Here is a 16,276-nt window from a genome sequence, read left to right on the forward strand (position 1 = left end):
TGAAAACAGAAGTTCGAGCTAACTTGTAGCCTAAAACTGGAGTGACGATAGCTTCACTCTTTCCGTTGACATTTCCCAGTCTTGCCATGTAAACGCAAAATAGCATGGGGCCTCAAGCGCAGCCCTGAGGAACAATGCAACTCATACAGCTCCAAGTTCTCCACCGTTCTTTGAGTATTTGTTGTTGTAAACAAATACAAAGAATATATTTCTGTCATTCAGTGCTCTTCAGTTGTGAGCTAGTTGCAAAGCGACCGAAAAATGTTCAGGTTCTTCACAGCACATGCTTAAACCGGCCCGAAAAGTCGCTCGAAAAACCGAAGACAAGACCTAAAAATAATCCGAAACAGCAAAACATTGACTTACGAGTGCATCACAAAAGGTTTCCAAGCTGTTGCTCGATGTTTAGTTTGCTTTGCGATACGAGACGAAATCTCAGTCAGCCCGCCGACATGGCCGCCGCTGTCTGTGACGTGCCGTTTAAAAAGTCGGATGCGCCGCCAGCTTGCTAGCTAGCCTGGAGCCCCGACTTGTCTGTTAAGAGATGGAAAAGTCGTTGGTGAGCAAATCGAGTTATTAGCTCGGCCAAATCAATTAAACTCCTGAATCACTAATGGAGAACGTGTCGGCCGAAGCCGAAGTGCGCCTTCATCGTCACCATCATCGTCACCATCGCCATCGCCATCAGAACCCCTTTTATCTCTGTTCCCGAGAAACGACGCCCGCTCTAAACATCCTCGTGACTCTGTTGCCCCCCCCCCTTTCCCCTCCTCCCGCACCCCCACCCCTCCGCTAACCATACACCGCTATGAAACCCCGCAAGTAAACAACAACAACCAAAAAAAAAAAAAAAAAAAACAAACCCAAAAAAAAAAACCCCAACATTTTCCAGTTTCACGCTGACGGGAGGACAGAGGGCCCGTTCCCCGTTACCATGGAAGTGACGTATCCGCACGTCCTGCCCGAAGTTACTATCTAGGCCGGCGGCCAGCGGGTAAATGCTCTTCCTTTCTCCAAGTGCCATTCAACTAAAATGCAAACATTCAATTAGGGCCTATTTGTAAGTGCTCCCCATCCCCCAGGGTGTGTGTGTGTGTGTGTGTGTGTGTGTGTGTGTGTGTGTGTGTGTGTGTGTGTGTGCAACAGGGTCGATGATGCCATTTACTTCTAATGGGGATAAATGCACGGAAAAATAAGTTGCGTTAGCCCACCACTACACACACCACACATATACCCCTCCTCCCCCCCAACTAAATTTAACAAATTAAACATCAGTTTAACAAAACCTTTTAAACCACATTATTTTATTTCATCTTTTTTTTTTCTTGCAGCAGAAACTGTCTGGGTGTGTGTGTGACGGTGGTACCCTCAGGTCGTCAGCCGTGATCCCCCCCTCCCCGGTGTGTGTGTGTGTGTGTGTGTTGGGGGGGTATTCATGGGGGTGGGAGGTGTTCTGTATGAGCCATCAGATGGTGGGGGGGGTGAGAAACGTGCATGTGGACCTGCATGTGGATTGCCTGAATGGGATTACAGTGTGGGGAGGGGGGGGAATTATGGTTCATACAGCCGACCTCTGTGTCCCCCCACCCCCATCTCATTTTATGTTTTTAGCCTATTTAGCAATGTTTAGGACCAAAAAAACTAGTAGCCATCGTGGTCCGACGAGGGTTCGAGCAGGAAAGACGCAACCAAAGCAAAAGCTTTAAAAGCGCACAATAGGGGGTTTAATCTGGGCTTTGGACCGTTTCCACGGCGACCCCGAGGACATATTCAGCTATAACTTGCAAAAAATTCGGCGTTTAAGACTGGGGGACCGCGAAGGCGCGATGTGCAAGCACACCGCCGTGCGGGAGATAATCTGGGATTTGTTAAGCCTGACTATGAACCCGACTTTGTTTCATTGCCACGATAATGTTGTTTCGGGAGCCCGAGCACGCCGCTTTTTTGGAAAATGGGTCCTGGAATCTCAAAATGCCACATCCCTACCTTTGCTTTAGCTAGCAGCAGCAACGTCTTCCCCCTGTGTTTTCAGGTGCATTTCTGTGGCAGTGTTACATCGCCACCTCCAGGACCGGCATATAAATTACAGCCTTTTTCAGTTGTTTCCTGCAGACGGACGTGTTTTTACGTTTTTCAATGTGGAAGCGGTCACAAGACCGACGTTCACAACAGAGACTAAACATGAGCCGTTCAGGGGCTTTAAAAAAAATTGGGAAAAAAAAACCAAACCCAAAGGTTTTTACAGACTATCTGTTTGCGCGTTGCTTTTTGAGCATCACCGTGACCCGTTTCCCAGATGCTAACTCTCCTCTCCCTTCCCCCCCCAAACCCCGAACCCCGACCAGGATGATCCCAACTCCCAGAACAAGCTGGAGGACCCGGTGAAGGCCCCGCCCAAGGAGGACGACTCCCTCAACATCCACAACTCTCTGACCCCCAAACACGAGAACCACAAGCTGCTGGGCGAGGAGAACTCCTCCGAGGTAAACTCACTGCAGAACAACATGATGTGAGCTCGACACCGCAAAAACAAACGACAACAACAACAACAACTACCACGGCCAGCCCCGACAACATGACAACCAAGCGCCCAGGCAACAACCCCCCCCTCTCCCGTTATTATTCCCCTATTGACCCTTCCATGTTTGTCACTTGTTGCCGAGTGCGACCGACCAGCCAGCCCGCCGCCGTAACCAGCCAACCAATCCAGTCTGCAACTGTCTCCGACACGGCAACACTGCCACTGAGCGGCTCGGGGCCACCGCCAGTAACTCACGCCACTGTCCACCACTGCCGCCGCCGCCGCAACGACCTCCCCCCCGCTCCTACTTTGCCCCATGAAAACAAAAAAACCCCCGACATCCACGCCACGCCCCTTGTTTCGCAGCCCTGCCCCCTTTGTTGCCCGCCACTCAACTCCCCCTTTATCTCTTCCCTACACACACACACACACACATGCACACACACACGGTGAAAAGTTGAAAAAATTAAAACACAAACATGTGTCTATGTATACCCCCCCCCCCGCCCGTCCTGCCCTGCCTGCATCGGTGTATTTTGTAAAAAAAAAAAAAAAAAAAGAAAGAAAAAAAGAAAGAGAAAATCTTACAGAAGTTTAAAAAAAAAAAAGTGCGTAAAACGTCCTTGTAAAAAAAAAAAAAAAAAAAGGAAAAAAAGGAAAAAAAAGCTACTGAGAGGTTTCGGTGTTTGTCTGACTAATCCAGTGAGTATGTATAAATATTGGAAAACAATTTGCTCGGATTGATTTCAGCTGAAGCAACACGACGTGTCTTGGTTTTCATTGATGTGATTTCTAATCCTTTGATGTACTTTTTTTGTTTGTTTTTTTTTGTTTGTTTTTTTTATTTGTACTTTTTTGGGATTTCCAACAGAGAATAAACAAACCAGATTCAGACAGTTGTTGAAATAAAACCTTTTTAACATGACGTCTTTGAATCTTGTCTTTTCCTCTTCCGTCGCTTCATCCCACCCCCTAAAAATTCACACTCACACACAGACACACACACACACACGCACACACACATCCTTTTTTCCCCTGTCCTCAAAATCCTGACGCTCTGCATGGCTTTGAACGTAGCATCTGAGATCCTTGCATCCAGCATCTGAGATCTGAGAAACTGGCTGACCTGCTTTTACACACACACACACACACACACATAGAGTGATTGAAACACATTGAGATGTCAGTATTTAACCTGTTGCCATGGGGGTTTGGTGGTTCAATTCCCAGCTTGTCTTTTTTGTGCCCAAGTGCCCTTGAGCAAGATACAGAAACCCCCAGGGTGTGTGTGTGTGTGTGTGTGTAGGATTATATCCAGAGCTTTCTGTTGGCCACATCCGGCCCATTTTGCTTTTTTATCTGGCCCGCCAAACTATTTTCAAGTATTTTCAATTAATATTGAATTTAGAAACTTCTTATTTTTTCCTTTTTTTAAATTTTGTATAGATGATTACATATAAAATAATGTTGGTACATATGATCATAAATGGTTGAAATAAAGTTGAAATAAAATGGCAAAAAAAAAAAAAAAAATATATATATATATATATATACATATATATATATATATATACTATATTACATCATATTATATTATATTATATTATGTTATATTGTATTATATATTCTTATTGCAATATTTAAATTGGAATTTTCATTTTGTTCAATTTACATGATACTTTGTTGGCCCGCAAATAAAAATTAAATAAGAAATGTGGAAAATAATTTCCCACCCCTGCTTGAGGGGCCAGTGTGCAGCATGGTCAGACAACAAACTGCCATGCTAGTTCTCATGGGTTACGTGCTAACTAATGCTTGCTTGCTTAGCATCACAACAAGGTGACAGAAAAGGTGTGTCGCGCAGTTTAATGCGCACACACACACACTCTAGATTCCCATCTTAAACAGTGAAGTAAGTTTATGTTGCCATAGAGACCAGGTTTATGATCAGTATGTTGCCGAGCGACGGGATACGAGTGTAATAGTTGGGTTTTTATCACTGTTGCCCAGGTTGAACATTGGACCAAGTTTTGGGCTGAGGAACATCTGGAATCATCTCTGACAGGAAATAGTCCAATGACACACACACACACACACACGCACACACACACACACACACACACATCCAAATATATCCCCCCAAATTACATATGACTATCAACATCATAGCTTAGCATTTTTATCTCAGCATTTTTCCCTGGTATAATTTGCATTGTTGATTGAAGACAATACAAAAATTAAAAGTCCAGTTTGACTGTATAACACACATCATAGACATACACACACTTCACATACAAGACACACTTTGTTGACAGGAAGATTTTGAAAAGAATTCAGTTTCACTCTTCACACACAGCACTGAGTGCTTAGCATATTACCGTACCTTTCTTCTTAATATCGCAACATTAATGGGTGTCCCTCTAGAAAATGAATAGGGTATTATGTCTGAATAATAATCCAAAGAAAACCGACGAGGTGAAATGTGTGTGTGGGTGTGTGTGTGTGTTCTCTTTTGCTACTGTACTTTTCAAACCCTGTTAAACTCTGCCATCAGGGATTCTACAGGCCACTTTGTCCGATGTACCCGTACGTCGAGAAACTACTGTCAGATATTCACTGCATCGCTCGCCTCCCACACACACACACACACACACACATACACCTCCAGCACTTTTTGTTCAATTCAGGTTGCTGCACCAGGGATATAATGGTGCGCAGACACGCACGCTTACATTCACACATTCACAAAGCATCTGTCAGTTTCACACGCTCCCTCCCACGCGCTCTCGCTCACACACACACACACACACACACACACACACACACACACACACACTTGTGCGAGGGGCTCATGGGTAAAGTGCATTGAAAGCCATTAAGGAAAAGAAAGAGGCTGGAATGGTGGCGGAGCAGAGATTCGAGTGGAGACTGGAGTTGGGTTTGTTGAACTTGCGGTCCAACAAGCTCCGGCTCCTGGCTAGTAAACAGTTAGCTTTTTTCCAAAACACCTTCATGTGCTGCAACGCCTGGTGGCTGCTCGTATTCTTCACATTGGACTAGCTTCTAACGATAGCATCACTTTTGTGCCGTGATTAGCATTGTGTGACTAATGCTAGCTCCTTAGACACGCTCCCATTTATTTTGGGGCCGCCTAGGATGCGAGCACCGTCCCTAGAAATATAATTGCGTTTTCAGCACAAAACCAGTGTTTCGTTTTACATCCTTCGATTCGTGCTAGCATGATTAGTGCGCCACCTTTCTGCTGGACTGGTATCCTTCGCACCATCTGTTTGGCTGTTTTAAAGAATTGTGCAGAAACTGTCGGCGGATCGGAAGATGGCCATCTTGAAAATCAAGGCCAACATCACCGAACGCAATCTGGCGGTTGTCATTTCACGGAAAAATTAAAAAGTTAATGGTGAGTTTTGGGAATCGTAAAGAATGCGGCCAGGGGATGTAGAAAGATGGAATTTATTTTATTTATTTAGAAAACTTTTTCTCTACGCCAAATGGCTCCATTTTCAATTTCACACTGAGTTTTAAACCCTGAGAGGTTCCCACAATGGTGGAAACAGCAGGCGAACACACACACACACACACACACACACACTTTCATCCGTGTGATGAACGGCCCTGAATGAGCCTCAGATGAGGCCAGCAGCCCTTTTGTCGGACTTCTCTTTGGATCACTGAAGGCAACGGGTTAAACACGTTATTGTTGGGGGATCCTTCCCAGGGAGGGGGTGGGGGTGGGTTTGGGGGTGATGGTGGGGTCTAGGTGCCCTTCTCTTTCTTCAGATAAACAAAGACCGAGGGGTTCGGAGAGAGTTTGAGCCCCAATAAGGAAGAAGAAAAGACTTTGGACCGGCAGCAACAGCGATTATCGCCGTTATTCCCGTCAGCCTCACACATACACACACATAGTTAGACGCTGGCACATGCAAATAGCACATGACTGCACACACACACACACACACACTTGCAGAGTCAAGGAGGGCCTTCTGAAGTGAAACCAGCAAAGCCAGAAGTGCCAGCAGGCGCCATGGCAACAAGTGGGCATGATGTTACCAACAAAGACAGTAAAGCGGGATGGCGGTGGGTGGAAAGGGGGGTGGGGGAGTCGTCGTCGCGGACGGGCGCTACGTGCACGTTTACCTCCTACTCACTCCTCAGCCTCGCTTTCATTCCCTTGCCCCCCCGCCCCCCAGACACAGGGTGAATCGCAACCTCGGCCACTGAGATTTAATTTTAAAACTCTTTGTTTTGACTGAAATGCCACAGTCACTCAGCAGAGTGACTGTTTATTCTAAAATTTAAAAAATTAGAAAAATAATTTAACATGATAAAAACAATAAAAAAAATATCATCACGATATTATTAAGTAAAATGTATAAAAAAAACAAACAGATGTAAGATGTTAAAACATTTTGTTTCTACAATTTGTCCCCCACCAAACCCCCAGACAGGAGGTGAACTGTATCCTCAGCCACAAAATTTATTTATAAAACTTTTGAATTTGACTGATATCATGGCACAGGCACTCAGAGACATGTACTTCTAAAATAATTTATTGAAAAATTAAAAAAAGTTGAAAATATATAAATTGAAAAAATATAGATTATGATTTTACAATATTATTAAGTAAAATAATAAAAAACACTTGAAGGCGTAAAATGTTAAAACATTTTGTTTCTACATGTTTCGACACAGTCACTCAGCAGAGGCAGGTAGTTTTAAAATAACTTATTGTGAGATTTAAAAAATAGAAAGTTTAAAAATAAATGATAAATGATATAAAGAACAATGCTTTTTTACTTTACATACACACAAGTTGTCGTTTGGCCATAAAGCTGCTCTGGGCTCCACATGAGATGGGACGTCTCTTTGGGCGACCCTAATCCCCTCCGCCGCAGCTGTCACTTACAGTTGTCACACACACACACAAAACCACATCACGTCCGATGTTTGTTTCTATTTATGTGCGACTGCAGTTTGACAGAAACCGCAGGGTTCCGTCAGCAAAAAACTAATTCTTTTTGTTTTTCAACTCCCTCCCGTTGCCTTGAGCAGTGAGTTTGGTCTGAAGGGAGCGCCATTTCCTGATAGTTTCCTGATTCTCAAGGTTCTCCTGCCTAGGTTCTTCTGCATGTTCTCCTACCCTGGTTCTCTCCACGTTCTCCAGCATGTGTTTTCTCCAATTTCTCCTCCATGGATCTCCCTGGTTCTCCATCTTCCTCCGGTGTGTGTGAGGGTGTGGTTGGACGTGTCTGTATGATTGACAGCTGACTCAACCTGTTTAAGCCCCGCCCCCTGCTGAATGGTCAGCTGTGATTGGCTGCCCAGTTAAAAGGAAATGGATTTGAACTTTGCAGGAACCACAGCTGCGCTCGTCGCTTTTCTTCTGCTGGGTTTCTAGATTTATAAAGATACATATTTTAAAAGACGGCGTTAAAAGCAAGGCGTTACCGTTGGCAACAGGCATCAGGAGGAGACGGAGGAAAGGGGGGAAGAAGGTGATGGCATGTCAAGATGTTCTCCTCTTTCCTCTCCCTCTCTCTCTCTCCTCCTTCTCTCTCTCTCTCCTCCTTCTCTCTCCCTCCCTCCCTCTCTCCCTCTCTCCTCTGTTATTGGTGCAGCCGTGGCTGCTCTCCATTGGTCGTTGATGTGGTGGAATGATGCTGCCTGGATCCGGCAGAGGCCTCTGTGATTGGTTGATGGGAGAGGGAGGCGGGTGCAAGGTGCACAGCCGTGCACACACACACACACACACACACACACACACACACACACACACACTCAATCTCAAATCATGCATGTACATATATGCAAAAGCTCTGGCATGGATGAACACAGATTTGTTGACACACACACCTACACACACAGACTTAATCTGACACGCACATGGTGGAAAATGCTGATTTAAAATATGCACACACACACACACACACACACACACACACACACTCAAGCATGCTCACGTGCATGCACGCGCATTGAAAAGTGTGTATGGGTTTGCTAATGAGGCCCTGAGGAAAGCGGCCAATCAGAACCTTCAGTTCCTTCTCTGACACGAATACGGCCTCCTATTCCTCCTCTGCACCTTGCTTCACTTCTTCCTCTTCCTCCTCTTCCTTTTCTTCTTTGTCCTTACCTTCTTCTTCCTCTTTTTCCCCTCCATCTTCCTTTCCTCTTCATCTTCATCTTCCTCTTGCTGAACCTCTTCTTTTTCTCTTTCCTCTTCATCCTCATCCTGCTCTTTCTCTCCCTCTTCTTCTTCCTCCTTCCTTTTCTCTTCTCCTCTTCTTCTTTGTTTTCTTTTTCCTCTTCCTTTTCTTCTCCCTTGTCTCCTTCTTCTTGGTTGATGTCTGACCCCAGGGCTCTGAAGTGACCAGGCAGCGTATGTGTGTGTGCACGTGCATGTGTGTGTGTGTGTGTGTGTGTGTGTGTGTGTGTGTGTCTGAAGCTGGTTGCTAAGGGCAACGGAGGCAGCTGAGTGTTCTGGGAGGAAACCAAACATCGAAGCTAGTTTTGAATGTTTATTGAATCTCCCCGTCTCAAACACACACACACACACACACGCACACACACACACACACACACACACACACACACACACACACACACACACATACACACACACACATATAAGTCAGGGCTGTGCCCCCCCCCCCCCCCCCCGCCCCCCTCCGCCTGCTCAAGGGATGCTGGAACTTTTGGGCGACTGCATTCTTTCAAGAAACTCGAGCGGAAGGATTAGTGAATGTTTAACCATTTTGCGGTACCGTGGTTGCCATGGTAACCCTCGGGCAGCCGTTTTGCAGCACACATTGCGACTCATAATTTTCGGCCAAACAAAAATAGACTCTACAGCTTATGTTCATGCCGTGCTCTCATCTCAACTTCTCAGTTGTGATGCCATCTCGACGCTGCGTCCATTTTGTTTGCTCCTCCCTTCACGAGTCAGCTCATTGTGCTGCGTTCAGGTGCTGCAGGGCAGTTCCATCCCCTCATCGTGGGTCGCTTAGTCAAAATATGTCACCACGGCAATGACTCGCGCCATCTTACCCCAAAAACCTGGTGTAATTTTTAGCTTGTACCAGCAGAGGATGCTGCTGTTCAGCAGAGCTGCTTGACCGGGATCGTGATTAGAGAAGGAAAGAAGGAATTCAAGTAAGGCATGCGTGCACTTGTGTGCGTGTGTGTGTGTGTGTGTGTGTCTGCTTTGCATGTCTCTAATCTGCGTGCCCCTGTGCAATCAGGTGACCATCAACCTGGAGCTCCACCTCGCCGGGAAGCCCAAGTCCAGAGGCCCCATCGCCGAGTACGACGTCTTCCTCTACCGGCTACCAAAACCCAATCCTTCGCCCCCCAGGAGGCTACGAGCCAGGACTGCAAACGGCGCCCCACGGTCCACCAGGCCCTCCTGGCCTCCTGGGCCCTCCCGGCCCCCCGGGCGCCGGGGCCACGTCCTGCGCTGGAAGGACGACCCGCGCCCACCACCGTGCACCATCTGCAGCCCCGCCTCGCAACCCACCTCCACCCTCGGCGAGCTTTACGCATCGAGGCCGTGGACGCCGCAACCCCGACAACGCCACACCAAGAACAACCCCTCCTGTCCCTGACTCCCCCTGCAACACTCAAGGGAAATCACAGGGAAGTTCGTTTTTTCCAATTCGAAGGACAGAACACGAATGCCATGTGAGAGTCGAATAGTAAACGAACAGTCGGACGAAGGAACCACGGCACTTACTTCTCTCTCTAGGTACGTTGACATTCTCGGAGCAAATGTGCGATTATATTATTGTGAACCTGGACGGACGGACCATCCTGTGGTTTGGTGGTGGGGAGGTAGAGCAGCGCCACCTGCTGGCTCAGAACGTCGCCTACCCCTGGAACTCCCAATTATGCTTGATTTTCGCAGTTGGTCGGATGTAAAAGGGATGACGTTTGAAGACAGAGTGTGTGGAAATGCTTTTTCCTGTTAGAATTAAGCGACGCTATTTGTTTTGGCTATGAAACAACCGCAAGACATTCTGCGATTGGACTTCACAGGAAAACTAGAAAACGAAACTGTGATATCTGGCAAAAAAGCAAATCATCAAAAAGTAGATGATTTATTCTCAGGAAAGTCAGTGCTGCAAGAAAAAAAAAACCTTCGCCATCTGCTTTCAGTGGAGGAAATGAGATATCTGATTCAGTGCATTTGGACAGAAATAAAAGTTCATGATTTAAACCCTCATTCATACAATAACAAGACGGCCATTTTTGCATTTATTTTTTTTGAGTGGTTATTTGTGATTCATGTTTAATGCCGATATTCAGGCGAGCTCTTTCTTATGGCATATGTTTCAAGACTCTTTTGACAACATTAAAAAAAAAATCAACCCCTTAATTCTGTCGTCTTCTTCTCCTCCTTTTGGCTTTTCCCTTCAGGGGTCGCCACAGCGAATCAACCCTCTCCATCTAACCCCATTCTCTGTATCCTCCTCTCTCGCACCTTCTCTCCAAAACATCTAACATGTGCTGTATCACGATAGTACCGTGAACTTAAAACCTGCTCCAAAGCTTCTAGCCTTACTACCTCTCCAGCTGGTCTCCTGGACACACAGTACATCCACCTTCCTTCTCTGCATCATGTCGACCAACTCTCTACCTTTTCCTGTCATAGTCCTGATATTCCAAGTCCCTGCTCTCAGTCCAAGACTCTTGCCTTTCCTCTTCTCTCTCTGCTTCCGAACACGCCTTCCTCCTCTCCTTCTTTGACCCACAGTATCCCGGGTTCCACCGGTACCCTGTAGGTCATCGGTACCAATGGCGGTCGTTGCCAACCTGGGCATCGATCGGTACGAGATTATTAGGTTTGATTCGCGTGTTTGGTTTTGGCAAAAGTTTTACGCCGGATGTCCTTCCTGATGCAACCCTCTGCATTTACAAGACTGTCTCAGAAAATTATAACATTGTGATAAAGTTCTTCATCTTCTGTAATGCAATTACAAAAACAAAAATGTCATACATTCTGGATTCATTACAAATCCACTGAAATATTGCAAGCCTTTTGTTATTTTAGTATTGCCGATTATGGCTTACATCTTAAGAAAACTCAAAAATCCTTTCTCAAAATATGAGATTATCATGAAAAGTATTTTTTGTTTTTTAAATTTTTGTTTCACCAGCAGGGAGAAGCGTCTTCTTCTTAACAGCCAAAACCAACGAAGAAGTAAACGGACAAAGCTCGTCTGTTCGCCTACTATGCCCGAGTGCTTACTCTATCATGAGTTTAATTATCCAAAATATCCAAATCAACGCTGATTGGACCGATATAAATTTTCTCATAAACGTAATTTAAAATATTTTTCAAGCGCAAAGATTGAAAGTTCAATAACTAATCGGTAGATTTGACACAGAAGTAGCCGCTTGGAAGGATGAGATTTTCGATCCGAAGTGAGACCTCGGTTTTATTTCTAGCTAGCTTTGTTATCACTCGCGCTGTTAGCCCGGTAGTTGGCAGAAAGAAACGTCATTAAAAGACTGTAAATGTAACTTCTGACGTCCATATATAATTCTGTATGTTTTAAAAACATTTTACGAGGGTCTGGTTGTGCTGTTTTATGTGTATTTATGTTTCCCATTCTTGTATCCGCTGAATTTGTGCTGTTTGTAGTGTGGACGAGTTAGCTTTAGCATCGGCTGCCATGTCTACGACCATCAACACCATCCTGAGCATCACTCCTGAAAGTTTCCCGACGGTAAGCAACGTCTGAAAAACGCCGTAAGATATCACTTTTGTTGTGTTATTAAACACTTCAAACTCTGTTTATTCTGGTGTTGTGCTCGTTAGGGAGAGTTTGTGCTGCTTTCGGACAGACAGAGTGACGCTTCGTTCCTGGTTCACCACTTCCTGTCCTTCTACCTCCGAGGTAAGATGCTCCGCTCGGAGATGAAGTCCCAGGACCGGCATCTGACCCCCGCTGTGTCCGCCCCCCTCAGCCCGCTGCAGGGTTTGCTTTCTGGGCCTTGTCCAGTCCTTCAGCCACTACAACGCCGTCAGCCAGAGACTGGTAGGTCCCTCCTGCTTATTTGCATGCAGGAATAAAATGCTGTGTATCTACTGATGCATCTTTAGATGTTGCACTGTCTCACTGGGGGATTTTTGACATACTGAAAGCATGTAAAACATATTTTACATGTCTATGTGTTTATTTTGGTCACTTTTTGCACATGTTTTACTCAGAAAATTCAATATCAAGCGTCTTCATTTTTGACAAATGAATTGATGTAATGAGCATCATCACAAATATTAGCAGGAACCCGGTCCCTTAGTAGGAAAGCAAGAAGCGGGCAGGGAATCAACTCAAACAATGTGCGTGTGTGTCTTCTCAGGGTGTGAGCCTCACACAGGCGAAGGATAAAGGTCAGCTGATTTTTCTGGAAGGTCTGCACGAGTCCCTGTCTGTTTTGAACCCTCAAGATGGCAAAACTGGAAGTGGTGCCATGGACTTCCTGCGGTAACATATCAAACATAACATTCCGCCTGTTTCTATAGAATCAGAACCAGACAAACTTTATTTGTCCCTGAGGAGCAATTGGAGGGCACATGGGGTAGCATAGCAACATAGAGCAGATACAACATCTATGAATGTATAAAATAAAAGGTAAAATAAAAATAAGTGTGCAAGAAAATGTAAAGCTAAAGTGAAGTACCATCCAATATCTGTGTGTCATGTGTACAAATGGCTGTATATCTATAAATAACTGTATATGTATACAGAGGGCAGGATAATAACTATTCCTCCTCCTCCTCCTCTTCCTCCTCTCCTCTCCCAGTTAATCCCCTCAAATGTTCCCTGATCTTCCATCTCTTCCTCAAAGTTCTCTAAAGGTTCTCCTTCCTCACAGATGCTCCTCAGTTCCCTCCCTCTGTCCTTCTCACTGACTTCCATCACTCTTTCCACAGGCGTCCCTCCTCTTCGCATGTCTTCTTCACCTCCTCCACCTTCCCCTCTGCGGTTGTCCTCTACCTTTCTGCTCCTCCTCCTACCCTGGACGTCCCAAACCTTCTCCTCCTTCAAATTCTGATGTTCCTTCTCACCCATCCCTCCTTCCATTTTCCTCCCATCTCCACCCACCTGAACCATCCTTTCTTTATTTTTCCTTCCTTTCTCCTCTACCTTCTCCACCTCCACAGATGACTCCTCCTCGTTCCCTCGGAGAGCCTTCATCTCCTCTGTCCTCAAAAACCCTCCCTCCCTCCTCCATCCCTCCTTTCTTCTCTAACCTCTCCTCTTCCCCCTCATCCTCCATCCCTCTGTTCTCTTCCACCTTCTCCACCTCCGGATTAGTACAAAGGGCAGGAGACTAACTACACATGTACAGCCGTTTACACAGTTTTACAGTTTATTCACAGATGTTGGAGTTTACTTCACTTTATTTTTACATTGCTTTTATTTGACCTGGAGTGATATTTATTGTATAAATGCAGCGCATTGCACACATGTACAAAAGGCAGACGAAAAACTATTTATGTGCGATGCACTCTGCATTTATACGATAAATATAACTCGAGTGACTCCGTGCTTAGGGGGAAAGGAGGGGTGGCAAGGGGCTTCAAAGCTGCTGGGAGTGGAGGAGTTGGACATCTTCGGGGACAAAGGTTGCCCTGCTCCAGGGGGTTTGCAGGATCCCAAAGGATTCTTTCAGCTGTTCTCATGGTTTATTGGTCGTGGAGGCGGGAGAGAGATCTGTTGGGTTGACCGGTGATTTTAGAGCAGATCTTGTCGGTGCGCTCCAGGAGGTTCCTATCCTGAAGGGTAGTCAAGAAGAACCAGCGGGTGAAGGAGAAGGTCAGTATACTCTCGACATTTCCTGAGGATCTCCTCAGTGTTTGGAGGAGAACCTCAGTGTCAAAGACGGTGCCCAGGTATTTATATTCCTTCACCGTTTCTTGTGGTTCCCCCTGGATGATGGGTGACTGCCTCTGCGTGCTGGAGAAGGTCACCACCAGTCTTACTCAGTCCTGGAGGGCTGGATGGTGGTGGAGTTAAGGACCCGCCAGTAAGGACAGGAGAACTTCACCAGGTGTCAGTCTTGTTGTGTGGACCTGCAGTCATCAGTGTAGAGGACGAAGCTCGTGGTGAACTGATGGGGGTGAAGAGGGGGTCAGAGAAGATGTTCTCCAGCACCCTCTGTGATCTGTCGCTGAGGAAACTGATGAGGCACTGGATGAGTTGATGGTTGACATGGAAACGAGCGATCAGCTTCTCCACCAGTATATGAGGTGCAGGATGTCGAAAGCTAAGGAGAAGTGTTGCGGGTGTTTCCAGGTGTCTGGATCGAATCAGAAAAGAGGATTTTAGCTCTCAAGGTCTCTGCATGCCGGAAAGTGGAGAAAGTGGCAAACACGTTGAATTCCGTCAGTTTATTTGCTTCAGATTAGAAAAAGTCACCAAAGAGGTGGACGGGAAACTTAAACTTTTAAAAATAATCAGTGAACTTCACTTGCTTTCAATATCAACCAGGGGAATGTTTGGGTATGACCTTTACAAATGTGCTGCTGAAGGCCTTGAAAGTGCTTGAATGTTCCCCACCTCATCCTCCAGGAATCCTGCCGCCGGCCTCCGCAGCCTCTACGACTTTGTCTGGTCCAGCCTCAGCAGCGGGGAGGCGGGGGGGTGGGGCCCCCCGGTGTTGCTGGTGGACGACGCCAGCGTGATGCTGAGCCTAGGGGTGGCGGCGGACGCCGTGCTGGACTTCAGCCACTACTGCCGGGCCGCCGTCTGCTCGCAGATGAAGGTACCGACCACATCCGCATGTTCACACAAGCGGTCAAGGGAAACGGAAAGTCGCCATGGCGTGTTTTGTCATCTCGCCGCCGCAGGGAAACGTGGTGATGCTGCTCCGCTGCGACGGTGAGGAGGACGAGGACGGCGCCGAGAGGCTGCTGAAGGGCCTCGGCCACCTGTGCAGTCTCGCTCTGCACGTACGGGGTCTCCCCACTGGCTACTGCAGGGACATCCATGGGCAGGTGCAGGTTCTTCTCATTGACACTTTTTCTTCACCTTTCTTTCTAATTCTAAAGCAGTTGTGTGAGTTTTTCTGGGTCATTTTCCTGATTCTCGTGATGAAATGTAAGTAAGAAACATCTTGATACACTTCTGTGGGTCCTCAGATGGAGGTGTGTTGGAGTAGGAGACGGGTAGGAGGCCCGCACACACCCAAACAACTCTATCAGTACAAAGTCCAAGACAAAGGTGCCTCCTTCTTCGCTCCTGGGACGTCCAGCGCTGTCCTCTAGTCCCACCGCCTCGTCCTCCTTCGCCTGCTGGCCGACGGAATCCAGCCCGGAGTGTTTGTCAGCCTGCCACAGCTTGCACAGCATCCTTGAGAACTTTGAACAACACTAGTGGAGGAAAAGGAGAAGCTGTGTTCGGGCTGTTTGAATAAGAGCAATATCACTCATTTGAGCGGCTAAAAACAGATGTGAGCGGTAAATCTGCAAAACGGGGCTCAGAGTGTGGACACAGATGGATGGGATTGAGTACGGGCTGCAGACTACCGGGAATTACGCGACTGATTAAATGCTGCACATTTTTTGTTTTTGTTTTTTTCCATAGAGCAAACACATTTTCAGGGTTGTCTGGTCTTCACAAATGTGCTATTGTAAATAATTGGCAGCCTTAATCGACATTTTTCCTGTGTAAAGCGGTATCTGTATGGCTCACTGATTTGTAAAAATCAATAAAATGGTAAATTTATTGA

General features: G+C 46.4%; 3 protein-coding genes across 8 annotated transcripts in view; all 3 read left to right on the top strand.

Moving 5' to 3' along the window:
* Positions 1 to 3,446, top strand: part of cspg5a (chondroitin sulfate proteoglycan 5a) — a 47,826-nt gene extending 44,380 nt beyond the window's left edge. For 2 of the 4 annotated variants that reach the window (XM_086153834.1, XM_086153831.1), the window contains exon 5: positions 2,346 to 3,446. In XM_086153834.1, the coding sequence (XP_086009960.1) occupies positions 2,346 to 2,513 (168 nt within the window). In that variant the 3' untranslated portion in view covers positions 2,514 to 3,446. The remainder of the gene's footprint in view (positions 1 to 2,345) is intronic. The other 2 variants (XM_086153832.1, XM_086153833.1) reach the window with 1 other exon arrangement.
* Positions 3,447 to 5,901: 2,455 nt separating this feature from the next.
* On the top strand, positions 5,902 to 10,907 carry LOC147230436 (uncharacterized). Its single transcript, XM_086154394.1, has 2 exons — positions 5,902 to 5,939; positions 9,781 to 10,907. The coding sequence occupies exons 1-2, from the start codon at positions 5,937 to 5,939 to the stop codon at positions 10,141 to 10,143; spliced, it is 366 nt and encodes a 121-aa protein (XP_086010520.1). The 5' UTR covers positions 5,902 to 5,936; the 3' UTR covers positions 10,144 to 10,907.
* A 1,083-nt stretch (positions 10,908 to 11,990) lies between these two features.
* Positions 11,991 to 16,258, top strand: elp6 (elongator acetyltransferase complex subunit 6). Of its 3 annotated transcripts, none has more exons than XM_086154396.1 (8): positions 11,991 to 12,085; positions 12,183 to 12,267; positions 12,360 to 12,438; positions 12,509 to 12,579; positions 12,902 to 13,026; positions 15,118 to 15,310; positions 15,396 to 15,542; positions 15,687 to 16,258. In XM_086154396.1, the coding sequence occupies exons 2-8, from the start codon at positions 12,214 to 12,216 to the stop codon at positions 15,810 to 15,812; spliced, it is 795 nt and encodes a 264-aa protein (XP_086010522.1). In that variant the 5' UTR covers positions 11,991 to 12,085; positions 12,183 to 12,213; the 3' UTR covers positions 15,813 to 16,258. The 3 variants fall into 3 exon arrangements, with proteins under 3 accessions (XP_086010522.1, XP_086010523.1, XP_086010524.1); XM_086154397.1 differs by having other exon boundaries at positions 11,993 to 12,057; XM_086154398.1 differs by having other exon boundaries at positions 12,028 to 12,051.
* Positions 16,259 to 16,276: the final 18 nt, after the last annotated feature.

This window comes from Fistularia commersonii, chromosome 10 (assembly GCF_037954325.1).
Source record: "Fistularia commersonii isolate RoL2024-O1a breed Wild chromosome 10, RoL_Fcom_v1.0, whole genome shotgun sequence".
NCBI lineage: Eukaryota > Metazoa > Chordata > Actinopteri > Syngnathiformes > Fistulariidae > Fistularia > Fistularia commersonii.